Here is a 19,010-nt window from a genome sequence, read left to right as displayed (position 1 = left end):
TGCATCACACTGTTGACTCCTGTTAAGCTTGTGGTCCACTAAGACCCCCAGATCCTTTCCACACGTACTGCTAGTAATTCACATGTATTGCTACCTGCCCCCGCCCCCTGGCAAGTTTGATGAGCATCCCCTCAATTCCTTCATTCAAGTCATTTATGAAGATGTTAATTGATGGGATGAAGGAATGCTCATCAAATCTGCAGATGACACCAAACTGGGATGGCTAGCAAATGCTGCAGAAGACAGATTCGGGATTCAAGATGCAGATCGGAGAGCTGGGCCGTAACAAGATGAGTTTCAATAGGGGACAAATCTCAGGTTTTACACTTAGGCAGGAGGAACCAGCTGAACAAATATAAAACGGGGAACACCTGGATTGCTTGTAATATGTGTGAAAAGGATCTAGGGGTCTCGGTAGACCACAAGCTTAACATGAGCCCAGAGTGTGATACAGCGGCAAAAAAGCTAAGGCTATTCTAGGCTGCATCAACAGAAGTCTAGTGTGCAGATCAGGGGTCAGCAAACTTTTTCAGCAGGGGGCCAGTCCACTGTCCCTCAGACCTTGTGGGGGGCCGGACTATATTTTGGAAAAAAAAACAAATTCATATGCCCCACAAATAACCCAGAGATGCATTTTAAATAAAAGCACACATTCTACTCATGTAAAAATACACTGATTCCCGGACCATCTGCGGGCCGGATTGAGAAGGCGATTGGGCCGGATCTGGCCTCTGGGCCTTAGTTTGCCTACCCATGGTCCAGATCAAGGGAAATCATAGTACCACCCTATTCTACCTTGGTCAGACCGCATCTGGAATACTGTGTTCGGTTCTGGGCACCACAATTTAAGACGGGTATTGACAAGCTGGACCATGTGCAAAGGAGCACTGCAAACCAACTTAGCACCTGCAGCTTTGTCCAGTCTCTTTGTCTCCCTGCCAGGAATCTGTTTACTTCCTCCATTTACAGACTTTTAGGCTATAAAAATGGGGTCATTTAAAAAAAAATGAAAACCATATTTGTGGACCCTTTAGGAAGTTAGTGAACTTCTTGGGGAAGAAGAAGGTAGAGGTAAGGATCCCCACTCCATGCGATGCTAAGCAAATTCAGCAACGAGATTTTTTTTTAACGCTGTTATTAAAATAATTTATTAAAACTCAATTAAAAGTACATCAGGGTGCTTAGTCTGCATGCTTTATTGTGTCGCACATGTGTGTAAAGTGGGGGCAGAGAAAGATTGACAGAACTGGGGTTTTTTTGCGGTGCATGGGGTAGGCTTACATTTTGTGCATGTGTTGTGGGTATTGGCGACTGGGCTGCAAAGAGGAAGGTTGCATTAAATAAAGTCTGTGAAAATGCTGGTTCTGGGTGCATTGCCGGGGCCCTGTGAGCCATACGTGCCAAAGACTCTTACTTCCAGAATATTTTAATGGCACATATGAGGATGACACCAATGGCGAACATCTCATGCTTCTTAATGAAGAAGAACACCAGTTCCTTCGCTATGTAGATGACGTGTATGAAGATGAAGCAATACAGGAACAAGGTGAACTGGTCCTGAGGTAAAAGGAAATGATGGCTTCCCCCAGAAGGCTGTGGAGAGAGCAAAGGGAAAAGGTGTGAAGTTCCAGTCATGTTGCTGCAGGTCACCAAAAGGCTGGCTGAACAAAGATGCACTCTCTTTTTCCTTTGCTAGCGCCAGTAATTCCCTCATTACACTTCCATGGTGAAACCCTCCTGCTCTGTTTATTGGAGGATGGATGGCGGCTAACAGATTGAGGCTGAATCCTGACAAGACAGAAGTACTGTTTTTGGGGGACAGGATGCGGGTGGGTGTGGAGGACTCCCTGGTCCTGAATGGGGTAGCTATGCCCCTGAAGGACCAGGCGCGCAGCCTGGGAGTCATTTTGGACTCACAGCTGTCCATGGAGGCGCAGGTCAAATCTGTGTCCAGGGCAGCTGTTTATCAGCTCCATCTGGTACGCAGGCTGAGACCCTACCTGCCTGCAGACTGTCTCGCCAGAGTGGTGCATGCTCTGGTTATCTCCCGCTTGGACTACTGCAATGCACTCTATGTGGGGCTACCTTTGAAGGTGACCCGGAAACTACAACTAATCCAGAATGCGGCAGCTAGACTGGTGACTGGGAGCGGCTGCCGAGGCCACATAACACCGGTCTTGAAAGACCTACATTGGCTCCCAGTACGTTTCCGAGCACAATTGAAAGTGTTGGTGCTGACCTTTAAAGCCCTAAACGGTCTCGGTCCAGTATATCTGAAGGAGCGTCTCCACCCCCATCATTCTACTCGGACACTGAGGTCCAGCACCGAGGGCCTTCTGGGGGTTCCCTCACTGCGAGAAGCCAAGTTACAGGGAACCAGGTAGAGGGCCTTCTCGGTAGTGGCACCCGCCCTGTGGAATGCCCTCCCACCAGATGTCAAAGAGAACAACAACTACCAGACTTTTAGACGACATCTGAAGGCCTGTTTAGGGAAGCTTTTAATGTTCGATCCATTACTGTAGTTTAATATTGTGTTGGAAACCGCCCAGAGTGGCTGGGGAAACCCAGCCAGATGGGCGGGGTATAAATAATAAATAATAAATAATAATAATAATAATAATTATTATTATTCTGCCTCAAACAGCTGCCTGACTTGCAGAATTTATCCCAGTAGCAGAACGTGCTCTCTATGGCTGCAGAATTTGGGTTTATGTTCAATGTAGTTTGCATTATATTCTGATTCATAGTTTCTGAGCTGAATCCACTCGCCGAGTCTCCATTGCAACACACCCTTGTCTTTGCCCTGCATTTAGTTCTTCCTAGATAGCACAATCCTCATTCCGAATCCTTCAAGCTATGCATTAAAGCCTATTCAGTGCACATTGGAAGCACAAGGCTTCCCGCAAAGAATCCTGGGGACTGCAGTTCCCACCCTCAAAGAACCATCATTTCCAGTACCCTTATCAAACTACAGTTCCCATGATTCTTTGGGGGAAGTCGCGGTCTTTGAATGGCTAGTGTGGATCTGCTTTTTGTTTCTCTGTTCAGGATTTCGCCTGTCTTCACATACGGACCTCAAGTCAACACCCAGCCCATGCTGTTGGAAGTGGGTGGGACAAATTGCCTTCTCCAGATGACGCAACTATTTCCTACCCATTTCGGACCATTTGCCTGTGATTATCTTAACAAAAGATGAAACTGGCATGCCTGGGTCCTGACCATGAGGAAACCTTTTCCAGTCATTCTGGTTTCCAGCCTCTTTCACAGGAATGGGACACCTATGTCCTCCAGGAACATTGCATAACGATCAATGTGTTCTGTTCTCAGGAAGAAATTAACCATTATCTGCCTTCAGTCCCTGAGCAGTATTACAAATTACTCTTCCCGAGAGCTTACCAAGCCAACGATGTCTTGCCATCTGTTCAAGTTCAGAGCACTTCTCTACTCGATTATTTCAAGGATGGGCCCTTTCACCAGCTGAGTCATTCGATATTAGTCAGGTTGGCAAAGTTTTGATTATATAAAGCCACTGGCAGTGGCCTTGTGAGTTGACAAACAGGAAATGCACCAGCCTCTGTGGGGGGGTTTTGGGGTGCAGGCATGGGCAGTGACTTTATTCTTATTTGCTTGTTTTGGGATTGTGAAGGGCAGTAGCCAAAATCATTCCTGCTCTATCTGCTGGCCAACCAAGTGGCTCCGTTTTCCTGTAGTTTCTCAGTTCTCAAACTGAATTGGGAACTCATGGTGAGTGACTGGAATCTATGAGGAATTCAATCTCTGGAAGCAGCAGTAGGAGAAAGAAGCTACTAAGGGTCAAACTTACATGTTGCATGAGATCTGTTACTGGAATTCTCTCTCAAAAACCGAAACTAGCGAGTTGCTAGCAGCAGAGAAGGATGTTGAACACTTTCCCTTTGCTGTTTACTTGATCAAACTATTGCCCCACCCCCCACTGTTGTTTCCCCTGGGAAGGAAAAATGCTACAAATACAGCAAAGAGCAGCCTTGGGAGGGAATTTTGATCAGGAAAAGACCTCAGGGGAGGAGAAAGAAATCCTTCCATGCTGCTGTGAGCAATTTCGCATCCTACCCCCCTCTTCCTGGCTGCCTTTCGGGTTTTTGGGGTTGTTGCTAAAGTGTCAAGAGATTATGGTCCCTTTGCGAAATGCAGTTTGGCCATCAGTTCAACTTCTTCAGAACAGCCAGGTGGGCCCTGTTCCTGGCTGTGGAAGTAGGGTAGAGTCTCATAAGAGGACAGGGCTGTGGCACCTTTATATAGAAAAGGAAACCCCAACAGTGGTTAGTAAAGGTAAAGGGACCCCTGACCATTAGGTCCAGTTGCAGCGCTCATCTCGCTCTGGGGTTGCAGCGCTCATCTCGCTTTATTGGCTGAAGAAGCCGGCGTACAGCTTCCGGGTCATGTGGCCAGCATGACTAAGCCGCTTCTGGAGAACCAGAGCAGCACATGGAAACGCCGTTTACCTTCCCGACAGAGTGGTACGTATTTATCTACTTGCACTTGCTTTCGAACTGCTAGGTTGGCAGGAGCAGGGACCAAGCAATGGGAGCTCAATGGGAGATCAGCAAGCCCTAGGCTCTGTGGTTTAACCCACAGCGCCACTCGTGTCCCTTCAGGAGACATAGCTATTAAATGCGCTGAAAGCCCTGCACTGCTTTGTACCTGCCACAGAAAATACAACACAAAAATGGGGGGGGGTGTTAAAACTACTGAAAACGCAAGCTGGATTGTGGCCTGTATCTTTTCTTCCATCTTCTTCCTCTGCTTTTCTCACCTCCACCTGCCAGCCCTTACCTGCGCCGTTGACAGTGCCTGCTGGCGCATGGCTTCCATCTTCTCCTCATGCTGCCGCTGCTTCTCCTTGTCTTCGTAGCGGTACCTGGTCATGGTGAGCTCCATGTCTAGGCGCATCTTCTCCAGCTGAGTCGCCAGGGCGCGGGCCTGCTTGTGGCTTGGCTGCTCCATCTGGACCCAGGTGTCCATCTCTCCCTCCGGGTTGGCCAGGCCGCGGTGCAGGTTCTCCAGCTCCACCTGCGGCTTCATTCTCAGCTGTGCCTCTTCGTCTCGGATGTCCAGGGGGTCCGTCACATCGTTAGGGGTGCAGGGCGGCTCGGTCAGGTCATCGGGGGCCGACGTTGGCTCAGTCACATTGTCGGCAGCAGATGAGACATTTTCAGGGTTGTCCTCCTAGCACGGAAAGGGTATCTAACCTGCTTTTGATGTCACAAGCCCATCACCTTCCTCCCCCATTTTCCAAGAACAATTTTGCAATTTGTTCTTCGTTTTTGCTTTGAAATAAAAATAGGTGGGTATATAAAATATAAACGAATAAACACACAATATAGCGCTTTAAATGTTTTTTTTTTAAAGCAAGCAGCTCTCATGAGGCATCACAGGAAAGGCAAGACTAATGACTTAACCAGAGTTTGATTTTCTGGTACCTATATCTTTCATGCTAATCTCTAAGCTGGCAGGTAGTCATGCTCACTGCATGGGTGAAGAACTAACTGTGACTTCTTTTTAAATGATGCATCTTCACCCTTTATCACTTTTGAAATTGGGGTTTGACCTCACAACTTGCTCAGGTTGGAAATTGTACCTAAGCTGGCTAACAGGCTGCATACTGAAAAGCAATTTAGGCAGCTGACGCAAAACAACCTATATCCCCTCACCACAAGAGAAAAATGGGGGAGTATACAACTTCTTGTTGCAAATTCATCATGATGCTCTAGAAGTGATGGTTCTATGCAAGATCACTTTCAATGCCAATTGTGCCTGCAAAAGTTTTGGGGTGGCTGTGACGGACAGGCCCTGGGTCTGCCTCCTGGCATCCCAAGAACCAGTGAGAGCTGGTGGGACCAACAGTCAATCAGCAGAGAGTCAAATCCTAGAAGGACCTGAGGGGGTGTTGCTGGTTAGAACAGTGATAGCCATTCTAGATCTACCTGAGAATTGGTTTGATAAAGAGTGCTGTTTAAAAATTTCTGTATAAAGAGGGTGTATCTTTAAGTTTTGTGCCTCACATGGGAAACCATCAAGCATTAAACAGGCAGACAGTTTTGTTCCCTCCTCACACTTTGAAACTCTAGGTGGGACGTGAATGGACACTGGGAAGCTTCACAGAACTATAATGCTATTCGTAAACACAGGCGCTACCATAAAATAGTTAATTATAGACTTCTGTTGTGTTAATATGGGCTGCTGGTGGAGGCTTTATCTATTAACACTCCTATAATATTGGTCACACCACCCAGCACTCAACTTCAGTGAGGGTGTCTGTCACAATGGTGACACAACTTATTTTCCAATCAGTTCATATCCCACAATTTCCTGCTGAAATCCCATAGTTGGTTGTTGTTTTTTTTAACACCCAAAAGAGTTCTGGTTTATTTTTGTCCCATTTTTATTGCATTGTAGAACCTGAAGACAGCAATAATGTGGTAGCACTGGGGAAGCATTGCAGAACAAACTAAAGCAGGATAAATCCATCACTAGTCCACTACTGTTGTGCCCAGAACATGTTGCAGAATCCACCCACAATAAAACACCAGTGTGGATGGGCTTCTTATTAAAGGTGAGTAGCTCTCATTGTGGTCAGCGCTTGGATAGAAGGCTCCTTCAGAGCCCTGTCCAAACAGCTCTGAGCTTTCTGAAGGAAGAGCAAGACAGGGGATAATGGAGGAACAACCATTCTTACCATAAGCGACTGAAGCTCAAGGCAGTAGGCGTGTGAGTAACAGGGCTGCACACCACACTAGGCAGCCTTTCGTTTCACTAGGCTCTCACTGTCCCATGATGCACTTCTGTAACCCGCCACCCCAGACAATACAAAAAGCAAAGCCAGACTTAACAGAGCCAACTGCCAAACTGATGTCATAGATGCCTCACTGTGACATCACAGCCCACTTGTTGCTGTGACTGGCTCATAGTAGAGAACCTAATTTCCATACTCTGAATGCTGAGCAAATGGCAAAAGGAAGCGGGTTTTAGCTTAAAAGCCTCATTTATAGTGCCTATTGTAATGCTGGGCTGCATCTACACAGCTATAAAAAAACGTTCTGAAATTGCTTTTAAAAAACTCTTTTTAAAGCTCACAATGTAAAATTTCATAAAGTTCCAATTTCAGCTCTACAATGCCATCTGGTGTCACAGTGTTCTAAAACATTTATAACTTTTGGTTTTCTTTTTCTACTAATGTAGCTGAGTCCCAGATTGGTATATAAACATGGCGGCTGTGTCTGCGAAATACCCTAATATTTATATGGTGGAGGTTTTGTGTTCCATCTTATCCTTCTTTTCTATCACCCCAACCTATCATCCCAGTGATAAAAATGAGCAGGCCTATTGGATTGCCACCATAAACTATAACTTTTCATCATTTCAGGAAAAAATAGATCTGTTACCTGATTAAAGGAATCTTATTCGATTAACTGCATGAGTTTTAATTGTATATGAATAAAAACAATAGTTCTAGCACAACATGCACTGTCTTAGCCCACAAGATGATGCATGGGTTCAGTTGTTTTATATTTATTTAAAGCATTTTAATCTTGCTTGTTGGAAAAGAAAAGCTCCCAGAATAGCTACGAGATGTTTGCAATAAGGCGGTCCCTGCCCTCAGACTTGCAATCTTTCGTGAGCTCCTCCATCTTATGCTCAGGTAATATATACTGTATGTATAAAAAATTCCATATATCCTAAAGACATGTAACCATGGGAAGCTGCCTTTTACTCATACTACTACTACTGCTAATAATAATAATTTATTATTTATACCCCGCCCATCTGGCTGGGTTTCCCCAGCCACTCTGGGTGGCTTCCAGCAAAATATTAAAATACAATAATTAAGCAAATATTAAAAGCTTCCCTAAACAGGGCTTCCTTCAGATGTCTTCTAAAAGTCAGGTAGTTGTTTATTTCTTTGACATCTGGTGGAAGGCCATGCCACAGGTTGGGTGCCATTACCAAGAAGGCCCTCTGCCTGGTTCCCTGTAACTTTGCTTCTCGCAGTGAGGGAACTGCCAGAAGGCCCTTGGAGCTGCACCTCTGTGTTAGGGCTGAACGAAGGGAGTGGAGATGCTCCTTCTGGTATACTGGGCTGAGGCCGTTTAGGGCTTTAAAGGTCAGCACAATTGGTCCATCCAATTCTGTATAGTCTTCCCAGGCTGCCCGTTGAGGCACTCCAGGCTTCTAGGCAAAGTTCTATCCCAGTCCTATGTGGAGATGTCAGGGATTGAATGTGGGATCTTTCCCATGGGAAACAGATGCATCACCACTGAGCCCCAGCCCTTCCCCTAGTTTTGCCACACCACTATCTTTAACTCAGGGACACAGGTGGCACTGTGGGTTAAACCACAGAGCCTAGGACTTGCCGATCAGAAGGTCGGCAGTTCGAATCCCCACGACGGGGTGAGCTCCCGTTGCTCGGTCCCTGCTCCTGCCAACCTAGCAGTTCGAAAGCACGTCAAAGTGCAAGTAGATAAATAGGTACCGCTCTGGTGGGAAGGTAAACAGCGTTTCCGTGTGCTGCTCTGGTTCGCCAGAAGCGGCTTAGTCCTGCTGGCCACATGACTCGGAAGCTGTACGCCGGCTCCCTCGGCTAGTAAAGCGAGATGAGCGCCGCAACCCCAGAGTCGGTCATGACTGGACCTAATGGACAGGGGTACCTTTACCTTTTCATCTTTAATTCACACATGAGTATGCTTGATAGCACAGGAAGGTGCCACTGAGAAAAGAACATCTGATGATGGTTCCTCAGATTGGGTACGGTTGTGTTCCTGTGGTCTGAAAGCTGAGTGCAACTGGCTGTTGGGCTATGTGTTTCCTCCTCCTCATTGAAAAAGTTGGCCACCAACCCACATATCTTTTGGAACAATGACCACCGCTTCCTCTTTCTGATCCAAGTCTCCTCCCCTCATTGCCTTTGTGATCTGTGGGCACAAAGCAGCCAGCTGTATGCGTAACGGACAGTCTGTGTCTTGAATGGAGTTCTTGCCTTATTCATTCACGACAGACCAGGCAGCCAGGAGGACAACAAGCCCCTTTGTCAGGAGATCTAGCCAAAGGCATGCTGACCGTCTACACTGACTTCATATTTATCTGGTCTCCTCTCCTCCTCTTCTGCGAGTTAAACAATGTGATGCTTTGTCTCCGAGTTGTGAGCGAGCAACTTTTCCTTCCCTCGCTGGAACTTCGGCGAACTACTTATTTATTTATCCGCCCCAATTAAGCCGTGCACGTCTTGCCAAAGAATGAATGAGAAAATGTTATTGAACGGTGAATGCTGGAAGGGAGAGTCTCTGTCTCTCTGTGTGGTCTGTTTTAAAGGACTGTGAGCGCAGACAGGTGGGGTTCCACTTCTCCTTTTTAAGTCATTTTTTAAAAAGCCTTGAAAAATACGTTTGCAGAATTGCTAGAGACAGTTGTGGAGAGGGAGAAGAGTGTTTACTGAGGAGCTTAGGAATTTGCCTTATACTGAATAAGACCATTGGTCCATCTAGGCCAGTATTTTCAACACTGGCTGGCAGCAGCTCTCCATGGTTTCTAGCCCCACAATCTCTCTCTCTCTCTCTCTCTCTCTCTCTCTCTCTCTCTCCCTGTCTCTCTCTCTCTCTCTCTCTCTCTCTCTCTCTCACACACACACACACACACAGAACAATTTCCCTATGGAAACAGATGCACATATTTAATTCTTACTAACTCCACCCAAGTTTCACCTCCCATTTTCTTAAACCTTTTTATATATACAGTATATAAACGAAGTTTTCTAAATGCAATGACAAACCCCTCTCCAACAGCCTTTATGTGACCCGACTACGTAAAAGGCAAAAAAGAACTCCGTAATCTCAGCAGAAGAACACAATTAGTCGATCCACAGTTGAACCACAAGCTCTGCCTTGCAGCTTTTCGAAGCCTGAAACTTCAACATCCAGCTGCATCTGGAAATTGCATGCATGCGCTTGCAAAAAAACATGGGCTACTTTTTGCATAGAGTATTTACAAGGGACCCAGACTTCTGAGACATCTCCTGCATTTTATTTTCTTGCTCAAGGAGGAGCTGGGTGTCATCTGGAAGTGGTGTATATGACCTTTGGGTTGAGTTCGCCTGAAATCTACTGGGAAAAATTGGAATGGAGGCAGGCACCTTTTTACTTGATCAATATGTTGGGAACAGATTAATCTAACAGAGTGATTAACTAAAGTGGAGCCCAAAGTACATATTGTTAACAAAAGAGAAGTGGTAGGATATGAACAGGCAGCGACTGCAATCCCCTATATACTTACCTGGGATGGGAGTAAGCCCTATTGAATATGGTGGGATTTCATTTCCATGAAAGCATGTACTGTTAAATAAACAGCAATCCGATTCTCCATTATGGCAGAGATAGAGAGTCTCAATTCAAAGTGCAGGTTTTGACTGATACAGCCATACGTGGCTCAGGATTGCAGTACTTCAAGGACCACGTCTCCTGACATGAACTGACCCAGCGCCTGTGATAATAATATGATGCCCTTCTTTGTGAGCTCACTCGATGGGAGGTTCAGAAGGTGGCAGCACAGGAACAGGCCTTTTCTGTGGTGGCCCCCCATTTGTGGAATGCAAGGAGGTACACCTGGCACCATCTTTATCTAGTTAGGCAAACACCTCTCTCTGTACCCAAGCTTCTGGCCCTTACTTTATAGCTCTATTGCTGTATTCTTAGACTTCTATTTTTGCTCGTGATTGGTTTTTAATGCAAGTTGTTTTGGTTGCTGTGTGAGAAAAACAACTAACAAATAAAAATTAAAATAACCACCCTTCAGATGTTGTTGGACCACAGCTCCCATCATCCCATCATCATAAACGGCCTCAGCCCAGTATACCTGAAGGAGCGTCTCCATCCCCATCGTTCTGCCCAGACGTTGAGGTCCAGTGCTGAGGGCCTTCTGGCGGTTCCCTCACTGTGAGAAGCAAAGCTACAGGGAACCAGGCAGAGGGCCTTCTCGGTAGTGGCGCCTGCCCTATGGAACGCCCTCCCACCACATGTCAAAGAGAAAAACAACTACCTGACATTTAGAAGACATCTGAAGGCAGCCCTGTTTAGGGAAGTTCTTAATGTGTGACATTTTAATGTATTTTTAATCTTTGTTGGATGCCGCCCAGAGTGGCTGGGGAAACCCAGCCAGATGGGCAGGGTACAAATAATAAATAATAATAATAATAATAATAATAATAATAATAATAATAATAATTATTATTATTATATCCCTGAACATGGGTAATGCTGGCTGGGGCTGATGGTAGTTGGAGCCAAGCAACATCTGGAGGGCCAAAGGCTCCCCATCACTGGATTATGACACCTCCTGACCCAGACGAGCTCAAATAGTATTCATACAGTCCGGCAGAGCCTGTATTACTTCTGCAGCATAGTTGTGGTACCATGTACATGCCAAAAGCACCTGTAGACTCTCCGTTAAACTCCCAGAGCTCAAGCTTGAGCTGGGAGATGAACCAGGACTTGAGTCTAATGGTCTAACACATCTATCTTCTCAGGGCTGGCCCTAGGAGAAATACCACCCCTGGGACGAAATGCTTTCAGCACCTCTGTTCCCTGCCTCCCATGGTCAGTTTTACAGTGTTGCCAAGTGGCATGGCATGCTCAGGACAGCAAAACCTAGTGTCCTGCTGTGCTCAGGCTTCCCTAGAAATGTTCATGAAAAGGACCCCAAACAGGCATGCTGAGTTGGGCCCAACATTGGAGGGTCTGTCGCGCATGCATGATGTCACACGTGCGACGCCCTGGTCCCCCCCATTGGGCCATGCCTGCCGGGATGTGCGGGTGCCTGCCAAGATGCTCTGGCGATTGCGGTGGGGGGCACAGAGGGAGTGCCAGCACATGCCTAGGGGCAGTGGGGGATGACAGCACTCTCAGTATTGGGGGGGGGTCAGTCCCCTGCCATGAAATGTTGAGGGGGCAGAAGCCCTTCCTGCCCCCTATAGCCAGCGCCCCGACCCAAAGTTAGCTCTCAGTAATTTTGCTCTAGCTCACAGCAGGCAATACACTCAGCAAACATCAAGTCACCAAGCTCAATCCTGTTTTCTCTTCGGTGTAGCCCTTGGCACAAGCTCCCAACTTGCCTACCCATAAAACCAGACCTGTATTTGCTGAATTGACTCTATGCGAGTACTGTCAACCCCCGATTTGCACAGGGATTGCGTTCCAGGTCATTGTGCACATCGCTGGAGCAGACATAAGTCTACTACCCCACTCTGTTCTGCCCCTGTCCCCATTCCGCCCTCTTCTGGGTCCAAAAATGGCATGCACATGTCCGGTTGCTCATGCTTTGAGCTCGTGCAAAATGGTCGTTCCCTGTACACATCTCATGGAGGAAAACACAAGGCAGAGAGTCTAGCGTGTTTTATCAAAGTATAATATACTACAGGCAATGCAGAGCAGAGGTTCAAAGTTATAAGGGAGAGACATTCTGTGTGTATTTGCTGATAGCCCAGCCTATGGAAGGAAGGAAGCCAATAGACAGGGCACAGGTTCCTCATTCAGACTGTGGAAGAAAGAAAAAGAGTTGCATGAACAGGATTCAGAAGACAGAGAGTCAAACCTAGTCCCTTTCATAGCTGTCAAGCGTCCCTTATTTGGCGGGACAGTCCCTTATCCCAGGGCCATGTCCCGCTGCTGTCCCTTATTGATGAGGCTTTGTTTGGCTGCTGGCTGGGCTTTCTGCCTTTGGCTCGGAGGGGCTCAGAAGTCAAACATACCTGTGCCCGGAAAATCCCTTATTTTGGCTGCTGATCCCTTATTTTCGAGGCTGCTGGTCCCTTATTTTCAAATCTGTAAGTTGACAGCTATGGTCCCTTTCAAATTTCCATTCAAGGTTTAAACCCACCAATGCCCAAGCCCAGTGACCAGCAGTGAAATAGCAATAAGCCTAGAAACATTCAGGAGCACCAGTGGAATGTCACCCATAAAATGATGGGTCCTGTGCTAATTAGATCACAGGTATCTGATGGTGTATTTGATGTTTTGACATAGGCCCTACAGCAGGGGTAGGAACCCAGGGTTCCTCCGAATGTTGCCCAACTACCCCTGAACAGAAAATTGTAAACTTGGAAGGCAGTACCATCAAACTACCTCCAACACTCTTAACTACATTATCTCATCTTCCCATTTTCTCTCATTTCTGAGGTGTGTGGGGGATTATAGTTAATTTTTAAAATCAGTACTATATGCCACCATTTGCCGATAAGGTCTGAGGGCAGCGTGCATCTACAAAAATATAAAAGCAATGCCATAAAATAAAGGTCAAATTATAGTAAAAACAGTTCAGATACCAGAGGAAAAGGCTGCGTTAACCGGAGACCAATGCAGATGTTTGTTTTTTTCCACATTCATGTTGATTTGTGCTCATGATGCTACTGGGATGGTCACACAGACCCTGCTTTCAATACCGTTTGTGCCTACAAAAATGACTGGTTCATTTCTGATTAGTGCCGATCCCTCAGCTTCCTGCTCACGTCCTGTAACTTTTTTATATAGCGCAAGCGTTCTGGTTTATTTCTGCCTGGCTTTTGTCATGCTGTAGTCCCGCCAGACTGAAATAAAGTGACAGCACTGTGGGAACATCAGAAAACAAACTAGAGCAGGATAAAACCCCACCACTTGGGAGCTGTCACTGTGTCAATAACTTGTTGTGGAATCCGCCTGCAATAAAGCACCCATCTGGAGGAGCCTGTATTTGTCAAAGGACATTATTTGCATTTTACAGTCCTTTCCACAAGAGCAGGTAAGAGGCGAGCCAGAGCGAAAGGGCTTCTGTGTACAAGAGGGCTAGAAAAAGGCTTGCGATCCAGTATGACCACAACCTCCCTTCTTATCTCCCGGTATCCCCTTTACCTCCTTGGGTGTTGCCTGTTGCTGACGCAGCTGTTCCATCTTCTCCTCATGCTGCCGCTGCCTCTCGTTCTCTTCATGCTCGTATTTGAGCCTCGTTAGCTCAAACTCCATCCTCCTCTTCTCCAGCTCGGTCTCGATGGCTAAGTCCAACCTGCTGCTCGACCACTCCGACTCTGCTCCGCTCACCACAATGCGGGGCACCTGCAGACCCAGGTGCTCAGTCACCTCGTCGGTCTTCTGTTCCGGTGGCACTGGCGGCCTACCTGCCTCCAGGATCTTCTCCAGCGGCTGTTCAGGCTTCGGGCCTTCCTGTTGCCCACTAGGCTCAGAGTGGGACTTCTTTTCAGTCACATCTGGCAAGTAGACTTCCATGGCCAGCTGTAGTTCTATCCTCATCTTCCCCACTTCACCAAAGGTCTCAGAAAACGACTCAGTTGCAGCTTCCGCCTTGCTCCCCGTCGCCTTCGGGCCCAGCACTCGGATATTCCCTTGCCGCAGGCGCAACTTCTCCATGGTTTCCTCGTGCTGCCGCTGCTTCTCCTTGTCCTCGTACATTTTCCGCTCGTGCTGCCGCTGCCGCTCGTTCTCTTCGGAGATTTGCTTCAGCTTGGCCAGCTCAAATTCCATGCGCATCTTCTCCAGCTCAATTTCCGTGATGGGGTCCAACTTGCTCCCCAGCTGCTCCTCGTCCCCTTGGCCAGGCGTTCTGCACGGCAAGTGCTGGCGTATGTTCTCCATCTTCTCCTCGTGTTGCCGCTGCTTGTCGTTCTCCTCGTGCTGGCGCTTCAGAAGGGTCAGCTCAAAGTCTAAGCGCATCTTCTCCATTTCGCTATTGGCTCCCTGGGTCTGCTTGGCGTTCTTCTGCTCCTGCTCCTTGGCTCCTTGGCTGTCCTTCTCTTCTCTGTGCTCATCCTTCTCCTCCTTGGCAACCGCGTCTAACGGCAGAGGGCTGCTGGCGGCTTCTAGCTGCCTTCTGGTCTCTAACGGTGTTCGTTGGTCTCCATTAGCGAGCGCGTCAGTCACAATAGCGGGGATGGCTGGGGACCCTGAACTGTTGGCATCCTGAAATAGATTGCGGGTGGGGAAGGGAGAAGTCACACATGCATTTCTGAGAAGACATCATCAACAAATATCACATCAGGGGGCAGGAAAGTTAAGGGGAAAAATTCAACTGGTTTTAATGCACGAGTGTCAGGCTTTGGGGAATCAGCCTCCTCCCCTGTGGCTATAAATGAGCAGATCAAACAAAAGGGAATTTTTACCAGTTTCTTTATTAAACACAGCAAAGGACAAAAGAGTCTACCCAGAATGGCGGTGCTCACAATTAAGGCTTACACCCCCTTCATTCATATTAATCTACATAACTCCTATGTTTTGTAATCTGAGCTTGTAGACTCTGCAGTTTCTGTTCTGAGACTTTCTGAGCTTTTCTTGACCTTGAGAAGAGTGGATAAATGCTGTCCAATGACTGTGAATCTGTTAACCCTCTCTCTCCCAGTGTTTTTTCTGCTAGCTGTTCCCCATCCAGTATTTCCCAGCTTCTGCCTTCTGAACTGTGCCCCTCTGCAAACCACTGTTCCAAATCTATACTGTCTTCCCGCTCCTGGGAAGATTCAGGAGCAGGAGCAGGGGGAGGCGGTGGCTCCCACAATTCCTCCTCAGTGCAACACTCCTCAGCACAGTCCGTGACAGCAAGGCCAAAATGGCTGTGTTGCACAAAAGGGCCCCACTCCACAGCAACTTGGAGCAAGGCTCTTAGTTTGGCTGCCCCTGTTCTGTGGAACAGCATCCCCATCCAAATATGAAGGCACCCACTATCTTCACTTTCCCAAATGCTCCAACTTTTTTGAACAAAATCCGGGATATCCACACCCACCATGCTGCCCTGCCCCACCTCTCACAGCTCACACTACTTGTCCTCACCCTCCCAACACTCATCGCTTGCTTGCGCTACTCACCCTCACTCTTGATGCTCTCGCCCGGTGCTCTGGCATTCAGCAGAGTCATGCCAGATCACTGGTCTGGAAGGCGCTTTGGCGCGACTCTGCTGACAATTGCCAGAGTGAGTGTCTCTTTGACTGAAAAACAGGACATTCTGAGATTGAAACAGAAGTCAGGATTGGCTTTTGGATACAGGATGTCCCACTAAAAATGGGACAGTTGGCTTTCCAGAAACAATGGAAGACATCTTTTTTTCCTAACAAGATTCACAGCTGAATGGATGGGACTCTGCTGTGGGTGCCTACTTCATACTGAAAGACGTACATTGGCTCCCAGTACGTTTCCAAGTATAAGTCAAAGTGTTGGTGCTGACCTTTAAAGCCCTAAATGGCCTCAGTCCTGTATACCTGAAGGAGCGTCTCCACCCCCATCGTTCTGCCCAGACACTGAGGTCCATTGCCGAGGGCCTTCTGGCGGTTCCCTCACTGCAAGAAGTGAGGTAACAGAGAACCAGGCAGAGGGCCTTCTCAGCAGTAGCACCTACCCTGTGCAAGCCACCCAGAGTGGTGGGGTACAAATATTTTATAATTATTAAATTTTATCTGCTGTTATTTTTATGTTGTTTTCAGCTGTCCTTCCCCCTCCCCCTCTGTATTGTATTTTGCACATTACCTTGAGACATGTGCCAAAATTTTGTTGTTGGCACCCATCTGTCTCGAGAGGGATGTGAAAGTGTGTCAGAATAGTGAAATGGCATGGGAAGTTTAGATGACATGGGAAGATAAGGCAAATTCATGGAGAATAAGCTATCGATGGCTAGATGGCTATGAGTCACGATAGGGATATGCTATCTGTAAGGTCTATCATCCGGAGACAGCTGTTGACCTCATATCCTGCTTGCAAGCCTTCCAGAGGTTGACCACTGTAGGAAACAGGATGCTAAATTAGCTAGGCCTTTGGTCTGATCCAGCAGAGTTCTTATTTTCTTAGCTTAGGTGGGTATATCTTTGGTCCAATGAAGGACAAGATAGGAAGAGGAGGAGGAGGAGAAAATAAGGGGATTGCATATCAACAGAGTCAAAAATCACCAAATGTCAAGAAGATCAAGGAACAAGAAGAGGCCAATTGACTTCTCATCCAATCCTGCTGCAATGCAGGAATCTCAACTCAAGCATCCATGACAGATGGATATCCAACCTCTGCCTAAAAACCTGCAAGGAAGGAGAGTCCACAATCTCCCGAGAGAGTCTGTCCCACTGTTGAGCAGCTCTTAACTGTCAGAAAGTTCTTTCTGATGTTTAGTCGGATTCTCCTTTCTTGTAAGTTGAAGTCACTAATTTGGATCCTACCCTACGGAGCAGGAGAAAACAAGCTTGCTCCATCTTCCACGTGACAGCCATTTGAAGATGGCTGTATAAATTGTTCAAACTAACAAACAAACTGCATCAGCATTCTTGAGTGTTTTTCTAGGGTGCATGGAGATAAAATACTCTGCTTTTAATTTCACATTTAATTATTTATAATGCTAATATCCCACCTTTCCTCCATGAAGCTTAAGGTGGTATTCATTGTTCCCCATCCTACCCTTTTATATGTATATATAAAAACATCCTCTCAGCAACTCTGTGGCGTAGGTTAAGCTGAGAGAAAGTGACTGGCCCGTTAGGCTCACTTTGCGAGTGAGAGACCCAGGTTCAAATCACTGGGCTGGGCTTGGGCCAGCCCCTAGTTCTTAGCCTAGCCTACTACACAGGGCTATTGTGAGAATAAAATGCAGGAGGGAGAGAAAAATAATTGTATGATGCTTGGGAAGAAAGGTGAGATATAAATGAAATAAAAATGAAAGACAAAGGTATGAGAGTGACGGATCTTACCATGGCGAAACTGGGCCCAGGGAGACAAGAATCTTAACCACAGCACATGCAGAGATATAATTTCCCCCTCAATCGGACACCAGCTGCCCCACTTTGCAAAACCAGGCCATGCAAATCCACATTCCAGGCCAACTGCCGTGATGATGTCACGAGATTCCACACTCAGCTTCTTCCTCACCCTCCCAAGTGACTCTGGCAAGAAACACATTCAGCTGCTAACAATTTGGCCCAGAGTTCCTTCAGCTGCTCATTTAGTAGAGCATGTGGGCGAATCTGGTCAATTTCATCTTCTCTCAGTTTCTCATTTTTTTTTCTAGTCTTAGGGCCTGTTCTCCACATTTCCTTTTTATTATTATTACATTTTTAAAAATTAATTTTCAATTACAAAAATTCAATATGCACCATATTATATTAACACCAAATAGCAGTACCAACTCAAATACAAATCAATTACATAGCCAATTATAAATTTTGGGTGGCTTCCCACGTGCTGTACTTCAAGGTCTTATTCCCTTTAATTCTGCCTCAAGGCTGTCACTCAAACCAAATACAATCCATTCTTGATAAAATCACTTATACCACAGCTACAATAATTAACTGCAATTCGCATTAACAAATATAATAATTTGTAGATTCCACATTTCCATGTCAGTTTGCAAATTCTTTAAATAAAAAAAAAAACCTCTTGTGAAAATTGGTTGGCATTTGAGGGTGAAATGCACACAATATGCAATTTTGTGTGCATTATAATTATTATGTTTCCCTCTCAAAAGTGAAACTGAAAGCAACTCACACACACACACACACACACACACACGAAACAAATCCAAGCCTGCTAAAAGATAACCAGAAAATTAAGATCTAAAGATATGGGTCTATATGAACATTTTTGCTTGGTGCTTGAAAAGAAATAGTGATGATACTAAGCAGGCTGTACACATTTTTTGCAAGCAATTTCCCTTAATATAATATTTTGCTGTACACTTTGTCCTAGCACATGTGGTTTTGCACACATTATTTGACTGTAGAAGCGAACCGCAAAACTCAAGAGACGTGAGCATTTGGAAGGGTTTGTTTTGGTTCAGGTTTTGTTTCAAGAAGTGCGAATTGGGTCGATTCGTCTTTGAATGAAAACTAAATTGATTTTCTCCCCCAGACCCATAAAAGCCCCCAGGCTGAATCCCTAGTGCATCTCTTGCTTAAAAGGCCATGGAGGAAATCCCTTCATGAGACCCTGGGGAGCTGCTGTCCATCTCAAGACTGCTGGGCTAGAGGAGACCAATGGTCT

General features: G+C 46.4%; 1 protein-coding gene across 1 annotated transcript; it reads right to left on the bottom strand.

Annotated features, from left to right (window-relative positions):
- Nucleotides 1-1,172: 1,172 nt before the first annotated feature.
- On the bottom strand, nt 1,173-17,868 carry LOC310759213 (uncharacterized protein). The gene is made up of 4 exons (XM_083606150.1): nt 17,723-17,868; nt 13,908-14,969; nt 4,813-5,205; nt 1,173-1,593 (listed from the first exon to the last, which is right to left on the bottom strand). Exons 1-4 carry the CDS (start codon nt 17,723-17,725, stop codon nt 1,411-1,413), a joined length of 1,641 nt encoding a protein of 546 aa, XP_083462276.1. The 5' UTR covers nt 17,726-17,868; the 3' UTR covers nt 1,173-1,410.
- Between the last annotated feature and the right edge of the window lie 1,142 nt (nt 17,869-19,010).

The sequence above is a fragment of the Podarcis filfolensis genome, assembly GCF_964270895.1.
Source record: "Podarcis filfolensis genome assembly, chromosome: 3".
In the NCBI taxonomy this organism is placed as follows: domain Eukaryota; kingdom Metazoa; phylum Chordata; class Lepidosauria; order Squamata; family Lacertidae; genus Podarcis; species Podarcis filfolensis.
Note: the sequence above shows the minus strand (reverse complement) of the source record. Positions and strands in the feature narration are given on the sequence as shown.

Coding starts and splice junctions, on each gene's coding strand:
- LOC310759213 (XM_083606150.1), bottom strand. Junction 5,206..13,907: donor AACAGGCAACACCCAAGGAG/GTAAAGGGGATA, acceptor TTTCCGTGCTAG/GAGGACAACCCTGAAAATGT. Junction 1,594..4,812: donor AGGCACTGTCAACGGCGCAG/GTAAGGGCTGGC, acceptor CTCTCTCCACAG/CCTTCTGGGGGAAGCCATCA.